Source organism: Saimiri boliviensis, chromosome X (assembly GCF_048565385.1).
Source record: "Saimiri boliviensis isolate mSaiBol1 chromosome X, mSaiBol1.pri, whole genome shotgun sequence".
Taxonomy (NCBI): domain Eukaryota; kingdom Metazoa; phylum Chordata; class Mammalia; order Primates; family Cebidae; genus Saimiri; species Saimiri boliviensis.
In genome coordinates this window covers 59640373-59661886 of record NC_133470.1, presented here as the reverse complement: position 1 = coordinate 59661886, position 21514 = coordinate 59640373, and the positions used below count along the sequence as shown (strand labels likewise).

The following is a 21514-nucleotide window of genomic DNA, read 5'->3' as shown; positions in this document are numbered from 1 at the left end:
TAGTTTTCCTTCTAACAGTCTGGCCCCTCTGCTGTTGGACTGTTGAGGTCCACTCCATGCCCTGCTTGCCTGGGGATCGCCTCCAGCAGCTGCAGAACAGTAAGGGATGCTACCAGTTTCTTCTTCTGCTGTCTTTGTCCCAGAAGGATACCTGCCAAATGTCAGTCTGATTTCTCCTTTATGAGGTGACTCTTTGGATATACGGGGGTCAGGGAACTGCTTGAGGAGACACTCTGTCCTTTATAGGAGCTCAGGTGCTCAGCTTTTAGCTCCGATGTTCATTCAGAGCTGCTGGGCAGGTACGTTTAGGTCTTCTGCAGCAGAACTCATAAACTGCTTTTTATTCCCAGGTGCTCTGTCTCAGGGAGTTAGGGCTTTATTTATGAGTTTCTGTTGCACTCCTGCCTTTTTTTTTTTGAGGGCTGCCCTGCCCAGCGAGGAGGCAGCGTAGTCACTGTCTGCCTGCAGAGGCTTTGCTGAGCTGCTGTGGGCTCCGCCCAGCTACCATGTGAACTTCCCTGCAGTCCTGTTTATATGGGTGTAGTTAGAACTGCCTCGGCAATGGTGGCCCACGTCTGTATTGGCGGACTGTCTCTGTAATGGCAGGTTGCCTTGGCAACAGCAGGCTGCCTCAGCAATGGTGGCCTACCTCTGTAGTGGTGGAGTGCCTCGGTAATGGTGGATGCCCCTCCTCCACATAGCTGGACTGTCCCGGGTTCAGCTGTGCTTGCTGTGAAACTCTCAATCCAGAGAGTTTCTGATTGTTGTTCTTTTGTGGGGTTGGGACCAGCCGAGCCTAATCACCTGGCTCCCTGCCTCAGAGCCTTTTTTTTTTTTTTTTTTTTTTTCAGTTGAACAGTCGACTCTCTCCCAGGTGTTCCAGTCACCTGTTGAAAAGACCCCAGGATCTGTGTGATTTCCCATGCAGAGACTCACTGTGCTGGCTTAAACAGCAGCACTGAGATTCATGGCGAGTTTTTTGCCTAGGAAAATCTCTTGGCCTGGCTTTCTGTTCAGTCCCCTTTTTAATCAGATGAATCAGCGACTTCCCAGGGCTCCAATTGCCAGCTTAAAGGGCACCCAGATCCGTGTATTTTGTATGGAGTACTGCCACACCGGGGCACCGGCAAAGCAGCCACGCTGGGCAAAGTAGCCGTACCAGCCAAAACAGCCATGCCCACCAAAACAGCTGCACCGGCCAAAAGAGCCATGCTGGTGAGCCATGGGGCTCCTTCTCCTGGGAATATCCTGGTCTGTCGGCAATAAAAATTTGTCTGGAATTGGGCATCCACTCACCCTCTGTGCGTTCACTGGGAGCTGCAATCCTGAGCTGTTCCTAAATGGCTATCTTGGATCTTCCTCTCATTTTTATTCTTTTAGTGATTTTTACACAGTATTTGAGTTATTTTCTTAGTGGCCACTCTAGGGCTTACAATATAGATCTTATCAGAATTGGCATCAGATTATAAACCCAATTTCAGTGAGATATAGAAATGCTATTCCTATTAGCTCTGTTCTCTCCTCTGTTCTCTCCTCTAATTTTTGCTTTTTCATTCTGCTATTTCGTTATGAATAGTATGTCTATATATGCTCTAAACACAGTAATACATTTATAGTATCACTTTATAGAATTTTGTGTCTTTTAAAGAAACTCAGAGAAGAGGCTGGGCATGGTGGCTCACACCTATAATCCTAGTACTTTGGGAGGCCAAGGTGGGCAGATCACTTGCGGTCAGAAGTTCAAAACTAGCCTGGCCAACATAGTGAATCCCTGTCTCTACTAAAAATACAAAAACAATTAGCTAGGCATAGTGGCAGGTGCCTACAATCCCAGCTACTTGGGAGGCTAAGGCAGGAGAATCACTTGAACCAAGGAGGTGGAGGTTGCAGTGAGCCACGATTTTGCCACTGCACTCCAGCCTGGGTGACAGAGTGAGACTTCATCTCAAAAAAAAAAAAGAAAAAAAAGAAAAGAAACCTAGAGAAGAAAGTATGTATCATGGTTTCTTATATTAACCACCTTACTTAGGTTTTGTGCTTCTCCTCATTTTTTTCTGTAGATTAGAGTTACCATATGGTCTCTGGATTGTCTATTCTCACACTGCTATGAAGAAATACCTGACACTGGGTAATTTATAAAGGAAAGAGGTTTAATTGACTCGTAGTTCAACAGGGCTAGGGAGACCTCCAGAAACTTAGAATCATGGTGGAAGGTACCTCTTCACAGGGTGGCAGGAGAGAGAAAGAAAGCTGAGTGAAGTGGGATGCCCATTACAAAACCATCCGATCTTGTGAGAACTTACTATCATGAGAATAGCATGGGGGAAACTGCCCCCATGATTCAGTTACCTCCCACTGGGTCCCTTCCACCACACATGGGGATTATGGGAACTACAATTCAAGATGAGATTGAGGTGGAGACACAGTCAAACCATATCAGTCTCATTTTCTTACTTCAAAATGGCTTTCTTTTCACCTACCTCTTGTGCTATTATTGTCAATTAGATTTCATTTCTATATGTCAGAGGCCCAACAATACAAATATGTATTCACGTGTGTGTGTGTGTGTGTGTGTGTGTGTGTATAGTTTTTTAAGAAGAAGAAATATATACTTTATTAATATTATCTTTTATAATCATGTAATTAATGTTACCAGTGCCCTTTGTTTTTCATCTGTATTCAAATTACTGTCTGGCATTACTTGCTTTTCAACCTGAAAGACTGTTTCTTAGTGACAAATTCTCTCAGCTCTTGTTTATCCAGGGATATCTTTATTTCACCTTCTCTGGATAATAGTTTTGGTAGATACTAGACTATTAGTAGACTATTATTTTTCTCTGATCACTTCGAATATGTTGTCTCACTGCCTTCTGGCCTTTATTATTTTTAATGAGAAGTCAGGTATTAATTTTAATCACCCTTATATGTTGCAAGTCATGTGTCTCTTACTACTTTCAAATTTTTCTTTGTCTTTTACCATTTTGTAAAGTATCTGGGTTGGATATCTTTCTTGATCCTGCCTATGGTTTTGGGGGCTTCTTGAATGTGTAGATTATTGTTTTTCATCAAAATTAGGGGGTTTTCAGCCATTCATTTAAAAATCTTTTTCTCTTTTTCTCCCCTATTCTTTTGGTAATCCCATTATGGGTATGTTAGTTAGTGAGCCTAATGGCATCCCATTTCTTACTGATGCTTTGTTTATTTTTCTTCTTTTTCATTCTGCTCTCATATTTCATAACATCTAGTGATCTATCTTCATTTTTGCTAATTGCTTCTTCTCCTAAGTCAAACCTAATGTCGATGCCCTCTAATCAGTTTTTAAATTTCAGTTATTGTCATTTTCAACTCCAGAATTTCCATCTGATTTTTATAATTTTTATATCTTTATTGAGATCATTTTTGATTAACATTTTTGTCATACTGTCTATAAGTGTGGTTTCATTTAGTTATTTGAACATACTTGAAATAGCTTATTTGAATTCTGTGTCCATTAAGTTTAACATCTGGGCCTTTTCAAAGTCAGTTTCTTTTACCTGCTTTTTTCCTATGTAGAGGTCACACTTTCTTGTCTTTTTGCATATCTTGTAATTTTCTGTTGAAAACTGGATGTTTTAGATAATACATTGTATCTTTGGATACTGATCTCCCCATGGGTTTTGTGGATGTTAATTTTTGCTTCTTTATTTGTTTAGTGAATTAGCTATGGGGAAATAGTGAAGTCTATTTTCCCCATAGTACATAGACTCTGATGTCACTTCTTGGAAGGCACTGTCTTTGCCGGTGAAGTCATGCTTAGCCCTCCCTCTGGTAATGGATGACAGTGATTTTAGGAGGATTCTTTATTACTCTTTACCTGATCTGACCTCTTAAGCTTCTAGGTGGCCTTCTTCTATTGGTAGCACATCCAGCTGTTAGTCTTTACTAATTGCTAGGTGATTACTGTCTCTCTCTCTCTCTCTGTGTGTGTGTGTGTGTGTGTGTGTGTATGTGTGTGTGTGTGTGTGAAAATGCTCTTGTGCATAAATTGCCCTACAGCCGGTTCCAATTAAAATAAGTCCCTTTGAAGGAATAGGTACCTTGTTAGCTGTCTCATCACGTACTTCTCTCTATAAGCTTCTAGTTGGTCTATTATTTTTTTCTTAATATCATTGAACTACTAATCTCTTCTTAATTGCTCACTACCAAAATCTCCATGATTTTTTACAGTGTCCTTAGACTTGAACTTTCTTGGGCTCTATTTCCAATTAAAGTCATTTCCTTTAGAGAGTGCTGTAGAGCTCACTCTTCTAATTATCTCCCTCTCCCACTGGGCAGAAACAGAACCACTGTTTTCGAGCTAGGGGCATGGACAGTGACCCATTTCTGTCAGTGACAATCCAATTGTATGAGTGGAAGACTGGGCAAGTGTTGTCCCTGATATTCTTGGCTTTCTGCTCCTAGCATGGACACTCTATCCTATAAGCAGCTGAGATGAGAGCAACTGAGACCCAGTACCCTGAACTTGCAATGCCTAGGATAGAGCTTTGCCTTACAAATAGGGGCTGGGTAGAGAAAGAGAGCTCTAGGCATCTGAGCTATGCTTGTTTACAATAGAGGTTCTACAATACAGACCTGGGGCGATGAGAAGTGCCAGCAGTCTGGCCCTCCAGAGAATCCCTAGCCCAGAAACTGGAGGTAGAGAAAGTCCCATCTTCTTGGCCACACCCACCTAAAGTAGTGCTTACATCACACTGAGCTGGTGGATGGTGAGTGAATCATGGCTTAAGTGTCACAGGCTCTTACTGTTCTTACTAACAGGTAGTAGATTTCCTGAAATAAATGTTTCTTCATTTTCTCTATACCCTCAGGGTAATTTCCTGAGCCTTTACATGATTATGTTTTCTAATTTTCACTAGTTATGGTGATTGTTTTGCTGAGGAGAGAACCCTTGGAGTTCCTCACACAACCATTCTAGAAATGTTTCTCTTCTGTTCTAGATTGTTAAAGAAATTGGTAATGCTCAAAATTTTCTATTTAATCCTCATTTTTCTGGGACAATAAGGAAAGGTGCAAATAGAGGCTAATATTTCTATATAAACTTCAAAATGTTCAGTTTAAACTATCATTTTTCTATGATTTTATTTTTACCTGTTTTTAATGAAAATAATATGAGATTATATTAATTTGCTTACAGTTCTTTTTTGTTGAGACTAATTATTTTGTTGCATTGTTGCCAAACAGACCATGTTCCTGAGCCGTGCACTTGAGGAGATCCATAAATGCCATGAGATCTGGAATTTGCTGAAACAAGCAGGTACAGTGGGAACTGGAAGTTTGGTAACACGGTTTGAAAGGAGCTTAGAATCTGAATAAACAAGTCTTTAGTCACCAGAAATTTGTGCCACTGCAGTACTTGATAACCAGTCAAATGTTTTTTGTTGTTGTTTTTCTGAGACAGGGTCTCACTGTGTCACCCAGGCTGGAGTGCAGTGACATCACCTTGGCTCACTGCAACCTCTGCCTCCTGGGTTCAAGCAATTCCCCCACCCCAGCCTCCTGAGTAGCTGAGAGTACAGGCATTCACCACAACACTTGCCTAAATTTTTGTATTTTTTGGTAGAGATAGGGTTTCACCATATTGGCCAGGTTGGTTTCAAACTCCTGACCTCAGGTGATCTGCCCACCTCGGCCTCCCAAAGTATTACAGGTGTCAGCTACCACCCCTGGCTCAAATGATCCTTTAAGAACTAATTTTTCCCCACTCTATCAGTATTGACTCCATAACACACTATTTAGAATAAGAATATTTTTTACTTTGCTTTATATGAAAGTATAGCATTAAATATTTTATTATTGCTTAACATAATATTATTAATCTTAGATCACTAAATTTAATGTCTAATTTAATCAAGCTTTAAGTTTAACTGAATGTAGGCTAGTCTTCCAAATCACAATCAAGATATCAGATACTGCTAATATTTTGTTGTAAAATTATCTAAATAGGCCAGGTGCAGTGGCTTATGCCTGTAATCCCAGCACTTTGGGAGGCTGAGGCAGGCAGATTACCTGAGGTCAGGAGTTTGAAACCAGCCTGACCAACATGGAAAAACCCTGTCTCTACTGAAAATGCAAAATTAGCTGGGCATAGTGGCGCATGCCTGTAATCACAGCTACTCAGGAGGCTGAGGCAGGAGAATCACTTGAACCCCGGAGGTGGAGGTTGCGGTGAGCCGAGATGGTGCCATCGCACTCTAGCCTGGGCAACAAGAGCGAAACTCCGTCTCAAAATAAATAAATAAATAAAAATAAAATAATCTAAAATCTAAATAGTAGTAAGCCTTTGGAAGTTATATAATATCTTGATACTGTTTCCTCATTAAATGTGGTATTGGCTTTTAGGTTTAGACTGAAACTTTTACAGTGTGTTTTTCTGTCCCTGTTTCAGAATTTGTTAAAATCAATGGATATTCAATTCAAATGTGCTTTTTCAGACTTTATGGAGATAATCATATTTTCCCTTTTGAACTATTAATATATTGAATTATAATAATATATTTTATAAAATTAAGTCATTTCATTTCTGGAATAAACCCTATTTGGTCATGGTATGATAATTTAATATGTTGATGAATTCGGTTTTCCAACATTTAGAAATGATTGGTCTATCACTTTGTTTTTGCTATGTATTATGTCTTTGACAGTTTTGGTATAAAATTATAGGAATTATAAGGAAGAACATAAACACATAAAATTTAATTTACTTCTCTTAGTCTATGATAGTCACTTAAATGAATAAAAACAACAAAAAGTAGGGATAGAGAAAACCTAAATAAAATATTTATTATAGAAGATTTAATGGATATAAACTCTATAGCCTGAAAATATACTGTGTATCGTGAGAACAGAAAATATATTATCTTTTCATGTGCCTTTTAAATTTTTACAAAATTGATGTCAAGGAAGACCTGAATAAATTCCAAGACATGTAAATAAAACAGACAACATCATCTGATCACAATGCAAAAACTAGAAATTAATAATGGAATTTTTCTTTGAAAAACCCTACCAACTGGAAATTTTTTAAAAACCCATGCTACAATATATCTAGGATCTAATGATAATGAAAATAACTCATAGTAGGGCTAGGCGTGGTGGCTCATGCCTGCAATCCCAGCACTTTGGGAGGCTGAGGTGGGCGAATCACCTGAGGTCAGGATTTCAGACCAGCCTGGCCAACATGGTGAAACCCTGTCTACTAAAAGTACAAAAGTAGCTGGGCATGGTGGTGCATGCCTGTAATTCCAGCTATTCAGGAGGCTGAGGTAGGAGAATTGCTTGAACCCAAGAGGCAGAGGTTGCAGTAAGCCAAGATCACGCCATTGCACTCCAGCCTGGGCAACAAGAGCAAAACTCTGTCTAAAAAAAAGAAAAACCTCACACTAGAATTTAAAGTGCTGAAGTAGTGCTCAGAGTAAAGTTCATTGCCTCAGTGACTTTTCCTTAAACAAGCATATCAAGACCGCAGTGGCTCACGCCTGTAATCCCAACACTTTGGGAGGCCAAGGTGGGCAGATCACATGAGACCAGGAGTTCAAGACCACCCTACCAACATGACAAAACCGTGACTCTACTAAAAATACAAAAACTAGCCAAACGTGGTGGCATGTGCCCGTAATCCCAGCTACTCAGGAGCATGAGACGAGAATTGCTTGAACCCCAGAAGTAGAGTTTGCAGTGTGCCAAGATTGTGCCACTGCACTCCACCCTGGGCAACAGAGCAAGACTCTGTTTCCAAAAATAAACATAAAAAATAAAAAAGTATGTCAGAATGCTGTCTACCAAAAAAATGAATTTCTTCTTTTTTCAGAATACAACTAGACTGTAGATGGAATAGATAGAGAGATATAGTGAGATAGAGGTAAAAGTTTCTCTCTCTCTCTCTCTCTCTCTCTCTATATATATATATATATATATATATATATATAAAGTCTAAGTATATTTTTAAATATACACACAGCTAGACTATATACAGAGAGATATATCTGTGTATCTATATATTCTATATATAGACTTCAGGCAATCTTCAGATTTTTTTTTTAACTGTCTATACATTATAGAGATTTAATGGCTGTAGTTAAGGTGACCAATATCAGAATGAAGGAAGGTAAAATTCTTTAATGGAGAACAGTACATTTCATGAAAGTTTTGTGGTAAAATATATATAACATAAAATGTGCTATTTTAACTATTTTTAAGTGTACAACCATAACTACTATCTATTTTCAAAATTTTTTCATCATCCTAAATAAAAACTCTGTACCCACTAAAGAATAACTTCCTGATTTCCCCTTTCTCCAGCCCCTGGTAACCTCTCATATGCTTACTGCCTCTATGAATTTGCATATTCTAGATTTCTTTTTCTTTTCTTTTTTTTTTTTTTTTTTTGAGTTGGGGTTTTGCTCTATTGCTTAAGATGGAGTGCAGTGGCAAATCATAGCTCACTGCAGCCTTCAACCCTGCGCTCTAGCTGTCCTCTCACCTCGACCTCCTTAAGTGCTGGGATTACAATTGTGAACCACCATGCCCAGCCCTAGATATTTCCTTTAAGTGAATCATACAATATTTGTAACTGGCTTATTTCACTTAGCATAATGTATTCACGATTCATCCCTGCCATAGGATGTGTCAAAATTTCCTTCCATTACATGATGTATTAGTCCATTTTCATACTGATATAAAGAACTGCTTGAGACTGGGTAATTTATAAAAGAAAGAGTTTTAATTGACTCACAAGTCAGCATGGCTGGGGAGGCCTCAGGAGACTTATAATCATGGCAGAAGGCAAAGGAGAAGCAAGGCACCTTCTTCACAAGGTAACAGGAAGGAAGTGCTGAGTAAAGGAGAAGAGCCCCTTATAAAACCATCAGATCTCATGAGAACTGACTGTCATAAGAAGGGCATGAGGGAATTGTCCTCCTGATTCAATCACCTTTAACTAGTCTCTCCCTTGACACATGGAGATTATGGGGATTACAATTCAAGATGAGATTTGGGAGGGGACACAAAGCCTAATCATATCATTCCATCCCAGACCTTCCCAAATCTCATGTACCTTTCACATTTTAAAACCAATCATGCCATCCCATAGTCCCCCAAAGTCTTAATTCATTCCAGCATTAACCCATATGTCCATGTTCAAAGTCTCATCTGAGACAAGGCAAGTCCCTTCCACCAGTGAACCTGTAAAAGCAAAAGCAAGTTAGTTACCTCCTAGATGAAATGAGGGTACAGATATTGGGTAAGTATACCCATTCCAAATAGGAGAAATTGGTCAAAACAAAGGGGCTGCAGGCCCCATGCAAGTCTGAAATCCAGCAGGGCATCAAACCTTAAAGCTCCAAAATGATCTCCTTTGACTCCATGTCTCACACCCAGGTCATGCTGATGCAAGAGGTGGGTTTCCATTGTCTTGGGCAGCTCTGCCCCTATGGCTTTGTAGGGTACAGTCCTGCTCCTGATTGCTTTCACAGGCTGGCGTTCAGTGTCTGTGGCTTTTCTGTGTGCACAGTGCAAGTTGTCAGTGGATCTACCATTCTGGGGTCTAGAGAATGGTCACCCTCACAGCTCCACTAGGCAGTGCCCCAGTGGGGACTCTGTGGGTGCTCCAACCCCACATTTCCCTTTCTCACTGCCCTAGCAGAGTTTCTACATGAGGACTCCACCCCTGCAACAAACTTCTCAATGGACACCTATTCATTTCCATACATCCTCTGAAATCCAGGTAGAAGTCCCCAAACCTCAATTTTTGACTTCTGTGCACCTATAGGCACAAATACCACATGGAAGCCACCAAGGCTTGGGGCTTGCACCTCTGAAGCAATGGCCTGAGCTGTATGGTGACCCCTTTTAGTCATGGCTGGGATGTGGCTAAGTCACAGTCCCAAGACTGCACAAAGCAGTGAAGCCCTGGTCCTGGCCCAGGAAACCATTTTTACTTCCTAGGCCTCTGGACCTGTGATGGGAGGAGCTGCCTTGAAGGTCTCTCTGACATGCCCTGGAGACATTTTTCCTATTGTCTTTGTGATTAACATTTGTCTCCTCTTTACTAATGTAAATTTCTGCAGCCAGCTTGGAATTTCTCCCCAGAAAATGGGTTTTTCTTTTCAGTCACATTGTCAGGCTGAAAATTTTCCAAACTTTTATGCTCTGCTTCTGTTTTCAACATAAGTTCCAATTTCAGATCATCTCTCTCAAGTTCATAACTCCACAGATCTCTAGGGCAGAGGCAAAATGCCACCAGTCTCTTTGTTAAAGCATAGCAAGAGTGACCTTTGCTCCAGTTCCCAAGAAGTTCCTAATTTTCATGTGAGACTGTCAGCCTGGGCTTCATTGTTCATATCACTGTAACCATTTTGGCCAAAACCATTCAACAAGTGTCTAGGAAGTTCCAGGCTTTCCCAGATCTTCCTGTCTTCTAAACCCTCCAAAGTGTTCCAGTCTCTTACCTGTTACCCAGTTCCAAAGTCACTTCCACATTTTTGGGTATCTTTATAGCAGTACCTCACTCTACTGGTACCAATTTACTGTATTAGTCCATTCTCACCATTTTACATTCCCACCAGTAAATGTATCTTAATTTCTCCACCTCCTTGCAAACTCTTGTTGTTTTTCATTTTTTATTATAGCCATTCTAGTAGTGAAATAGTATCTCATGGTTTTCATTAGCATTTCTCTGATGACTAAAGATGTTGAGCATCTTTTCATGTGCTTACTGATTATTTGTATTTCGTCTTTGAGGGAGGGAAGGGACTTGTTTATTCAAGTTCTTTGCCCATATTTAAAATTGGGTTGTTTTTTGGTGTTGAGTTTTAGAATTTCTTTATATATTCTGTATATTAAACCCTTATCAAGTATATGATTTGCAAATCCTGTATGTTTTCTTTTCACTTTTTTGAAAATGTCCTTTGATGTACAAAAGTTTTTAACTTTGATGAAGTCCAGTTTATCTACCTTTTGTTGCTTGTGCTTTTGATGTCACATCAAAGAATCCATTGACAAATCCAAAGTCATGAAGATTTATTCCTATATATTCTTCTAAGAGTTTTATGGTTTTAGCTTATATGTTTGGGTCATTGATCCATTTTGAGTTCATTTTTGTACTGAATTGTGTAGTAGGCATCCAACTTCATTCTTTAGCCTGTGGAAATCCAGTTGCCACCATATCATTTGTTGAAGAAACTGTTCTTTTTTGTTTGTTTTGTTTGTTTTGAGATGGAGTTTCACTCATTGCCCAGGCTGGGGTGCGATGGCACAGTCTTGGCTCACTACAACCTCCACCTCCCAGGTTCAAGTGATTCTACTATCTCAGCCTCTCAAGTAGCTGGGATTACAGGCATGTGCCACTATGCCTGGATAATTTTGTATTTTTAGTAGAGGTGAGGTTTCACCATGTTGGTCAGGCTGTTCTTAAACTCCTGATGTCGGGTAATCCACCTGCCTTGGCCTCCCAAAGTGCTGGGATTACAGATATGAGCCACCACGCCCGGCCTGAAGAGACTATTCTTTGGCCCATGTAATGGTCTTGACATCCTTGTTGAAAATCAGTCTGCCATAGATGTATGGGTTTGTTTCTTCACTCTCAATTCTATTCTTTTGGTCTATATATCTATCCTTATGGTAGTACCATGCTGTTTTTATTACTATAGCTTTGTAATAAGCTTTGAAACAGAAGTGTTGGCCCTCTAACTTTTTTCTTTTTCAAGATTGTTTTGAACTTTTGGAGCACCTTACAATTCCATATAAATTTGAGAATTGACTTTTTCATTTCTATAAAAAGAGACTGGTGGAATTTTGACAGGGATTGCTTAGGGTAATATAAACTTTGAAGTGTTGACATCTTAATTATATTAGGTCTTCTAATCCATAAATGTGGGCTATCTTCATTTATTTAGGTCTTCTTTAATGTCTTTCATTGGTGTTTTTTTGTTTTTGTTTTTGTTTTGTCTCACTCTGTCATCCAGGCTGGAGTGCAGTGGCATAATCTCAGCTCACTGCAACCTCCACCTCCCAAGTTCAAGAGATTCTGCTGCCTCAGCCTTCTTAGTAGCTGGGATTACAGGCGCATGCCACCACGCCCAGCTAATTTTTGTATTTGTAGTAGAGATGGGGTTTCACCATGTTGGTCAGGCTGGTCTCGAACTCCTGACCTCGTGATCCACCTGCCTCAGCCTCCCAAAGTGTTGGGATTACAGGTGTGAGCCACCATGCCTGGCTTCATTGGTGTTTTATAGTAATCATTGTACAAGCCTTCCACCTCCTTGGCTAAATTTATTCTTTTGAATACTATTGTAAATGAATTGTTTTCTTAATTTCCTTTTTAGATTGTTCATTGCTGATGTATAGAAACACAATTGATTTTTTCGTGGTGATGTTGTGCCTGCAACTTTGCCAAATTTGTAACTTTCTTGTGGTTTCTTTGGGATTTTCTATACATAGGGTCATGTCATCTATGAACTGTGAGAGTTACACTTTTTTCTTTACAATTCGAATGCCTTTTTTTTCTTTTTGTTGCCTAATTTATCTGGCTAGAACTTCCTATACAATGTTGAATAGCAGTAGTGAGAGAGGGCATCCTTCTCTTGTTCCTGATCTTAGGGGAAAGCTTTCAACATTGAGTATAATCTTAACTGTGGAGATTTTCTAAATGCCCTTTCTCAGGTTGAGGATATTCCCTTATATTTCTAGTTTATCTTGAATATATTTTGGATTTTATCACATGATTTTTCTGCATCAATTAATATGATATTTTTCCTTTTTTCTATTAATGTGGTATATTACATTAATTGATTTGCTTATGTTGAACCACTTTTTTTTTCTTAGGATAAATCACATCTAATCAGAGGGTATAATCCTTTAATATGCTATAAGATTTGGTTTGCTAGTATTTTGTTGGAGTTTTTTTCAATCGATATTCATAAAGACTATTGGTTTATAATTTTCTTTTCTTATGATGTCTACATTTGGCTTTAGTATCACGGTAATGCTGGCTTCATAGAAGAAATTAGGAAGTATTTTCTCCTCTTCCATTATTTGGAAGAGTTTGAAGAGAACTTGTGTTTATTCTTTAAATGTTTGGAAGGATTCACCAGTGAGGCCATCTGGTCCTGACTTTTGTTTATTGGGAGGTTTTAAATTACTGATTTAATCTCTTTACTTGTTATAGGTTTGCTGAGATTTTCTGTTTCTTCTAAAGTCAATTTAATAATTTATGTGCTTTTAGGAATTTGTCATTTTATCTAATTTATCTAATTTTTGATGTACAGTAGTTCATTATAATCTCTATTTGTGATTCAGTTTTTGGAAGATAAAATCAAGAGTTGTTAGAGGCAAATTGGGCAATTGATTAAAATAGGATCTGGTAGTTCTATCTTTAGATCATTGAGAAATCTTCACACTGTTGTCCATGGAGGCTCTACTGATTGACATTTCCACCAACAGTGTAAAGCATTCCCTTTTCTCTGAATCTTTGCCAACATCTGTTATTTTTTGACATTTTAATAATGGCCATCCTGAGTGGTGTAAGATGATATCTCATTGTAGTTTTAATTTGCATTTCTCTGATGACTTTCCAATCCAGCAACCCCACTACTGGGTATCTACCCAAAGAAAAAGAAATCATATGTTAAAAAGATACCAGCACTCATATGTTTATCAAAGCACTATTCACAGTTGCAATGATATGGAATCAACCTACATGTATGTCAATGAATGATTGGACAAAGAAAATGTGGAATGAAGATATACACAATGAAATAGTACTCAGCCATAAAAGTATAATGAAATCAGGTCATTTGCAGTAACGTGGATGAAACTGGAGGCCATTATCTTAAGTGAAAGAACTCAGAACCAGAAAGTCAAATACTGTATGTTCTCACTCATAAATGGGAGCTAAATAAAGTATGCACATGAACATAGAGTGTGGAATAATAGACATTGGAGACTAGGAAGAGTGAGATAGTGGGGAGGGGGTTAAAGAATGAGAAATTTTGGGTACAATGTACATTATTTGAGTGTGTTACAATAAATGCCCAGATTTCACTACTACTTAATATATCCATGTAACAAAACTGAACTTGTGTCCTTTAAATTTATACAAATAAAAATAAATAGGATCATGAATGCCCAATAAACAATACTTGGTTACCTATCTAAAAATGTAACAAACATTTAAAAATAAACATAGGGCTGGGTCCGGTGGTTCATGCCTGTAATCCCATCACTCTGGAGGCCAAGGTGGGCTGATCACCTGAGGTCAGGAGTTCAAGACCAACCTGGCCAACATGGTGAAACCCTGTCTCTACAGAAAAGGCAAAAATTAGCTGGGTGTGGTGGCACACCCCTGAAATCCCCGCTACTCGGCAGGCTGACGTAGGAGAATCACTTGAACCTGGGAGGCGGAGGTTGCAGTGAGCTGAGATCGTGCCACTGCACTCTAGCCTGGGAGACAGAGTGAGATTCCATCTCAAAATTAAATAAATAAATAAACAAACATAGGAGGCACCACAATTCTAAATAACTTCAGCTCTTTGACAAGTCAGTAACCTTTGTTCTTTGTTAGTTTTCCATTAAATAATAAAAAATTAAAATAAAAAGACAACATAAAGCTCAGAGAATTCTTGTAAAACACAGAATCTGGTATTTAGGTAGATTACACAGAAGATAAAGAATAAGTTTTGTATTATGGTGAAGGTTATGAATTGGTAAACTAAGGAAGCAAGCCCATCAAAATGTAGATAACGTTGCTTCAATTTTAGCACATTGCATAGCTTTATTTCAGACGCAGGTTTAAACCAGGGCAAAACAATTTCACTTTCCAAGTTTGTCCTTCATTATTCTCTTTGATGTTCTGGAACAAGCTGACAATTTTTCAGAGCATCCGCCAGGTCAAAACTATTTTCATAATAATACTAAGATGTGTAGTTTTCCAGAGACACTGATGTGTGATACTGTAATAGATTGAATGCAGAAGCAGATAGTAGAGTCTAATTATTTCTATTAAGTTAGGCAATTAAGGAACTTTGCAAAAATGTGAAGTAATCTTATTTTCAAGATAAAATTATTTTTATTAAAATTGACAACATGAACAGCTTCATCTCAAATAAATTCAATCAATAAATATATTGAAGTTTTCTGTTTTAATTTATAATATAGCAAGTATTGATAGTTACAACATACACATGGAAAACCTCTTTGGAATCCCTAGTAATATTTCTAGAGTATGAAGAGGTCCTGAGAACAGAAAGTTTGAGAACTACTATCTTAGGAACAAACTGCTTTTCCCTTTAAAAACAGAAGCATGTACCAATTTGTCACTATTGCTCATAATATAATCTCAACCACTTGTTTTAATTGTAACTTTTAACCAAAATAATTTATATTTCAAAGAGAAAATTTGAGGGGTGCAATTGAAAACTATCCCTCACAAACATTATAGCAAATTAACAGAGCTCATCAGCACATGTAGCACTTTCTATGTACACACCCATCCCTTTTAAAGAAGAAAATGAACACAACCATTAACATGACCCAAAGATACTGCCTCTTTAGAGCATATAAAAATAAGCAATAGTATATGGGGCTGGGCATAGTGTCTCACACCTGTAATCCTAGCACTTTGGGATTGTGAGGCAAGTGAATCATGAGGTCAGGAGATCAAGAACAGCCTGGCCAACACGGTGACTCCCCGTCTCTACTAAAATTACAAAAATTAGCTGGGTGTGGTGTTACACATCTGTAATCTCAGCTACTCGGGAGGCTCAGGCAGGAGAATCTTTTGAACCTGGGAGGTGGAGGTTGCAGTGAGCTGAGATCACACCACTGCACTCCAGCCTGGGCGACCGAGAGAGATTCCATCTCCAAAAAAAAAAAAAAAAAAAAAAGCAACAATATATAAACTTAAAACTATACTTAGTGAGGCCAACGTGGGAGGATTGCTTGAGCCCAGGAGTTCAAGACAAGGCTGGGCAACATAGTAAGACTCTGTCTCTGTAAATTTTTTTCTTTATTGCATTTTAGGTTTTGGGGTACATGTGAAGAACATGCAAGATTGTTGCATAGGTACACACATGGCAGTGTGATTTGCTGCCTTCCTCCCCATCATCTATAACTGGCATTTCTCCCCATTCTATCTCTCCCCAACTCCTCACCCCCCACTGTCCCTCCCCTCTTTCCCCCGGACAGACCCCAGTGTGTGATGCTCCCCTCCCTGTGTCCATGTGTTCTCAGTGTTCAACACCCACCTATGAGTTAGAACATGCGGTGTTTGATTTTCTGTTCTTGTGTCAGTTTGCTGAGAATGATGGTTTCCAGGTTCATCCATGTCCCTACAAAGGGCACGAACTCATCGTTTTTGATGGCTGCATAATATTTTTAACAAATTAGCCAGGAATAGTACATGCTTGTAGTCCCAGCTACTCAGAAGGCTATGGTACGAGGATTGACTCAGCCTGAAAGGTTGTAGCTGCAGTGAGCCATGATTGTGCCACCTCACTCCAACCTGGGTGACAGAGAGAGACCCTGTCTCAAAAAAAAAACTATGCTTAGTAACCAATATTTAAGCACTCTGTTTTAATTAAAATTTATGTAGTTATCCAATGATTATCCATTAATGAACTCAATATCAATGCAGTGTTTTAAGTTAAAGCTATATTGGAAATTATCTTAAATCTAACATACCACACAGTGTAATTACTACTGAAATAAAAGTCAACAGGGATTCAATTTCAGTTGAACACAAATTTACATTTTTTATAATCTTAAATATTATAAGTAACATTTGATGAGTCTTATTATAAATCTTATTTGGTAAGTAAATCTGTATACATTTAGGAAAAACAGACCCAAGTAAACTAAAATGTGTGCTTGTTTTATACTTATACACAAATAAATCACCAAAAATGGCATAGCTCTTTTAAATAAAAATTTCTTAAATGTTTTTAACTTTTGTAGGTACATTATAGGTATATATATTTATCAGTTACATGAGATATTTTGATACAGGCATGCCATGCACAATTATATTAGGGTATATGAGGTAGCCACTACATCAAACATTTATCCTTTGGGTTACAAACAATCCAATTATACTCTTTTAGATATTTTTAAATGTACAATTAAGTTAATACTGATTGTGGTCACCCTGTTCTGCTGGCAAACACTCGGTCTGTTCATTCTTTCTATATTTTTTACCCATTACCCATTTCCATCTTCATTACCCATCTCCACATTCTCCCCGACTACCTTTTCCAGCTTCTGGTAACCCTCATTCTACCTTCTATTTTCATGAGGTAAGTTGGCTTAAGTTTTAGCTTCCACAAACAAGTGAGAACATGCAAGGTTTGTCTTTCTGTGCCTGGCTTATTTCACTTAACACAGTGATCTCCAGTCACATTCATATTGTTGCAAATGACTAGATCTCATTCTTTTTAATGGCTTAAAAGTGCTCCATTTGTATATGTACCACATTTTCTCTATCCATTCATCTGTTGATGAACAGTGAAGTTGTTTCCAAAACTTGACTATTGTGAATAGTGGTACAATACATATGGGAGTGCAGATATCTCTTCAGTATACTGATTTCCTTTCTTTTGAGTATATACCTAGGAGTGGGATTGCTGATTCTACTTCATAGTGGTTGTACTAATTTATGTTCCCACCAGCAGTGTACAAGGGTTCCCTTTTCCACATCATTGCCAGCATCTGATTTTGCCTGTCTTTTGAATATAAGCCGTTTTAACTGGGATGAGATGATATCTCATTGTAGTTTTGATTTGCATTTCTCTGATGATCAGTGATGTGAAACACCTTTTCGTATGCCTGTAATCCCAGCACTTTGGGAGGCCAAGGCGGGCAGATCACCTGAGGTTAGGAGTTGGAGACCAGCTTGGCCAATATGGTAAAACCCCATCTCTACTAAAAATAAAAAAGTTAGCTGGGCGTGGTGGTGGGCACCTGTAATCCCAGCTAATTGGGAGGGTGAGGCAGGAGAATTGCTTGAACCTGGGAGGCAGAGATTGCAGTGAGCAGAGATCCTGCCACTGCACTCCAACCTGGGTAACAGAGGGAAACCCCATCTCAAGGGGAAAAAAAAAAGATATAACCATGATACTTTGTGAACATTAAATGAACACATCAGGGATTTTACTGAATTCATTAACTGATGAGGAGACCAGGAAGATGTTACAATCAATTTCAATTTGCATTTCATTTTGATTGCTTGGTTTTTCCTATTTTCTGTCTCTTACAGTTTATTCAGTGGTGTCTGTTTTCCCTTTTGCTGCTTCCACTTCCTTTTGCTGCTTCTGGTTTTACCTTTATTTCTGTGGTGGCTTCTGTTTCCTTCTATATTTCTGAAATAGCTCATAATCCATTTCCTTTTATTGTCTACCAATTCTTCCATGAGTTCTAGCATTTCTACTTTATATTCTTGTTTTATAGAAATGATTACTTAACATTACTGAATTCATACTGATATCTATATTTACAATTTTAGTCTATGTATAGCAACATTTCTCTGGTGAGAATTCTTCATCTGCCATTTTTTTTTTATTTTGTCCACGCCATTTTCATGTAGTATCTTTGTGTATAAACTGCTGGAGCTGTTTGTTTTGCTTTGTTTGGCTTTGCTTGATGACATCTTTAATTGCAATGAGGTATTTTTAGATCTTCTATTTGCAGATAATACATGTGGAGAGGAGATCAGGACCATGATCAAGAATAATAGAAAATTTTACTTAAGATCTAAATTTGTTGTGTATGTGAGTTCTTATAGGCTCTACATTTTCTCAGCCAGTGGATATTGGCAGCTATGGGTTTCTCATAACAAAAACTCTTTTCCTCCCCACTGCTTCACTGATCTGTTGCTCACTCTTCAGCCCTTTCTTCTCTGCTTCTCAAAACCAAACTAAGTCCAGACAAGTTCCCTTTACCAGCCTCTAAAAATTCTGTTCTTATTATTGTAGATAAAGGATTTGCACTTCAGGGTGTGCTCCTCCCCTTGAAGTGCTGTACTTTTGCTGGCTTTTTCTGATTCTGTTTTTATTTTTAAAACATATGTGTGTGCGTATCCACAAATATCCTAGACTATAAGCTCCACAAGGACAGATACTGTGTCTGATTTTGCTTACCTTTGTATTATGCGCCTAGCACATAATAGGTCTTTAGTTAATGTATGAAAGAACAAAAGAATACACACAGACACACACACATATTCTTATAAAATGTGTGTCATATATATTTATGAATGCATATATCATCTATAAAGTCTTGGAAGGATACACACCAAACTTAACACTTGATGCCTCTTGGAACAAGTATTAGTGTCTTTAAGGGACTTTCACTTTTTATTTTGTTTCTACATTTGAATTTTTCAATGAATATATAGTACTTTAATAATTAAAATGAAAGATACATTTAGAAAAATTATTCTGACTTGTTAAAGGTTTATGTTTCTTGAAATTATGTATTTCCAATGAAATGATGCCTAAATTAATGAGCCCAGTACGTTAGTAATGTAAATAAATCATTAAGCTACCCATGTAAACAGATACATTGAGGGAAAGTACAAAGTCAGTGAATCATAAACTCTTAAGGGAAAATTGGAAAGTGCCATCCTTTTAAAAATCTACTCCAAATCAGGGTTAATTAAGAGCTGTATAAACACTTATTAAAACTTTAGTGCTATGGGAATTGGCTTTTACAAAAGAATTAACTCTGACATGCCATTGTATTAGTGACCTAAGGAAAGCAGCTCACCTCATTTATTCTGCAAAGTATTTATTAAATTCCTAAGGGTTACTATATATTGTGGAAATAAGGAAATGTATTACTGTCTGTCCCTGAGAATTTTACAGTAAAAGAAGTAGGTCAGAAACATGATCAATTATAACTATATAAGGCAAAATGCAATAACTATACTAATAGGGATATATAATATGTGGGACCACAGAGGAAAAAATTATCTATTCCAAAAGGTGATATATGAACTTACTCTTCAAGAATAAATAGGATTTTAACGGTAGGAATCAAGTGAACAGAAGCCAGGAGTAGTACCATAGAGCATTGTCAGTTTGGGAATTATCTCTTATTCAGGGATTATGTAGTGGAAGATGTCTTAGTCTGTGTATGCTGCTGTAACAAAATACCTCATGCAGACTGGATAACTTAAACAAAGGTCAAAAATTTATTTTCTCACATTTCTGGAGGTTGGGAAGTCTGAAGTCAAGGCTCCGGCAGGTTCCGTTTTCTGGTGAGGGCTGCTCTCTGATTGCAAGATGATACCTTGTTGCTGTATCCTCCAGAGGGGAGAAACTGTGTCTTCACAGGAAGGAAAGTGGAAGGGCAAGAAAAGCTAGTGCTACATGGAAACCTCTTTTATAAGGGCCATAAGGGCTGTCTGTAATCCCATTTATGAGGGAGGAGCCCTCTGGGTCTAATAAGCTATTAAAGGTTCCACCTCTTATGCTATCATATTGGCCATTAAATTTCAACACCTGAATTTCGGAGGGGACACATTCAAACCACAGTAGGCTGAAAGTAGTGTGATTTGTGCTGTATCCCTTCCCAACAATAAATTAGGCCACTAGTATCACCCTAGTTTTAAGTTATCTCATGTCTCACTTGAACCACTGCAATAGCTTCCTGAGTGTCCTCTCTGGTTTAACTCTTGCCCTCCTAATAAATCCAATAGCCACACTGCAGCTAGAGTATTATAACATAAGTCAGTTCAGGTCAGTCTCCTTGCACTTCCCATTTAAATGGGTTTAAAATAAAATTCCAAATCCCTACCATGATCCACAAGGCCATAGATAATCTGGCCCTTAGGGTACCTTCCTGGCCACCTCTCCTGCCACTCTGCCTCATAGCTCAATGTATTCTAACCCTACTATGTCTCTATAACATCTTGTACTTTCCTGCCTCTGGACCTTTGTATTTGCCCTTTCCTTTCCATAGAACACTCTTGTCTCAGATATTCATATGCCTTGCTCCCCAACTTGCTCAAGTGTTACCCCTTCAGAGACCATACTCTTTCAAAAATAGCAACTTTCAATACTGTTTACCCCTTAACCTGTGTGTTGACTACTTGACATAGTCTATACTGCTTATTGTTTGTCTCCCTAAATGGAATCTAAGTTCAATGCAGAGAGATAAGTTGTCTGACTTGTTCATTCTTTATCCATACCTCCTCAATTTTTGCCTGGCATATAATAGGGCTCAATAAATATTTATTAAATGAAATTCTGCTATAACACCAGAAATTCTACCATTAGAGAGTCATTTATTTTAATATTAGAGTGTTTTGATCTTGGAGAACCGTCTATGCAAAGATTCTTGGGAGAACTCTTGGTCATTATCAGCTTATACTCTGGGAGGGGAACATTTAGAAAAAATATCTAATGGAGATTGGCCTTGGGATTTAGAGCTCAGGACAGATTTTGGTCTGGGGAGGAAATTTAAGGGGAAGTTGGGTTTGTATTAA

General features: G+C 38.3%; 1 protein-coding gene across 1 annotated transcript in view; it reads left to right on the top strand.

Annotated features, from left to right (window-relative positions):
- The window catches only part of TEX11 (testis expressed 11), a gene marked incomplete at its 5' end in the record, with an annotated part of 328765 nt that overhangs the window by 266061 nt on the left and 41190 nt on the right, over nucleotides 1–21514 (top strand). Inside the window, one exon of the mRNA XM_039475670.2 lies at nucleotides 5221–5293. Coding sequence (XP_039331604.2) covers nucleotides 5221–5293 — 73 coding nt within the window. The remainder of the gene's footprint in view (nucleotides 1–5220; nucleotides 5294–21514) is intronic.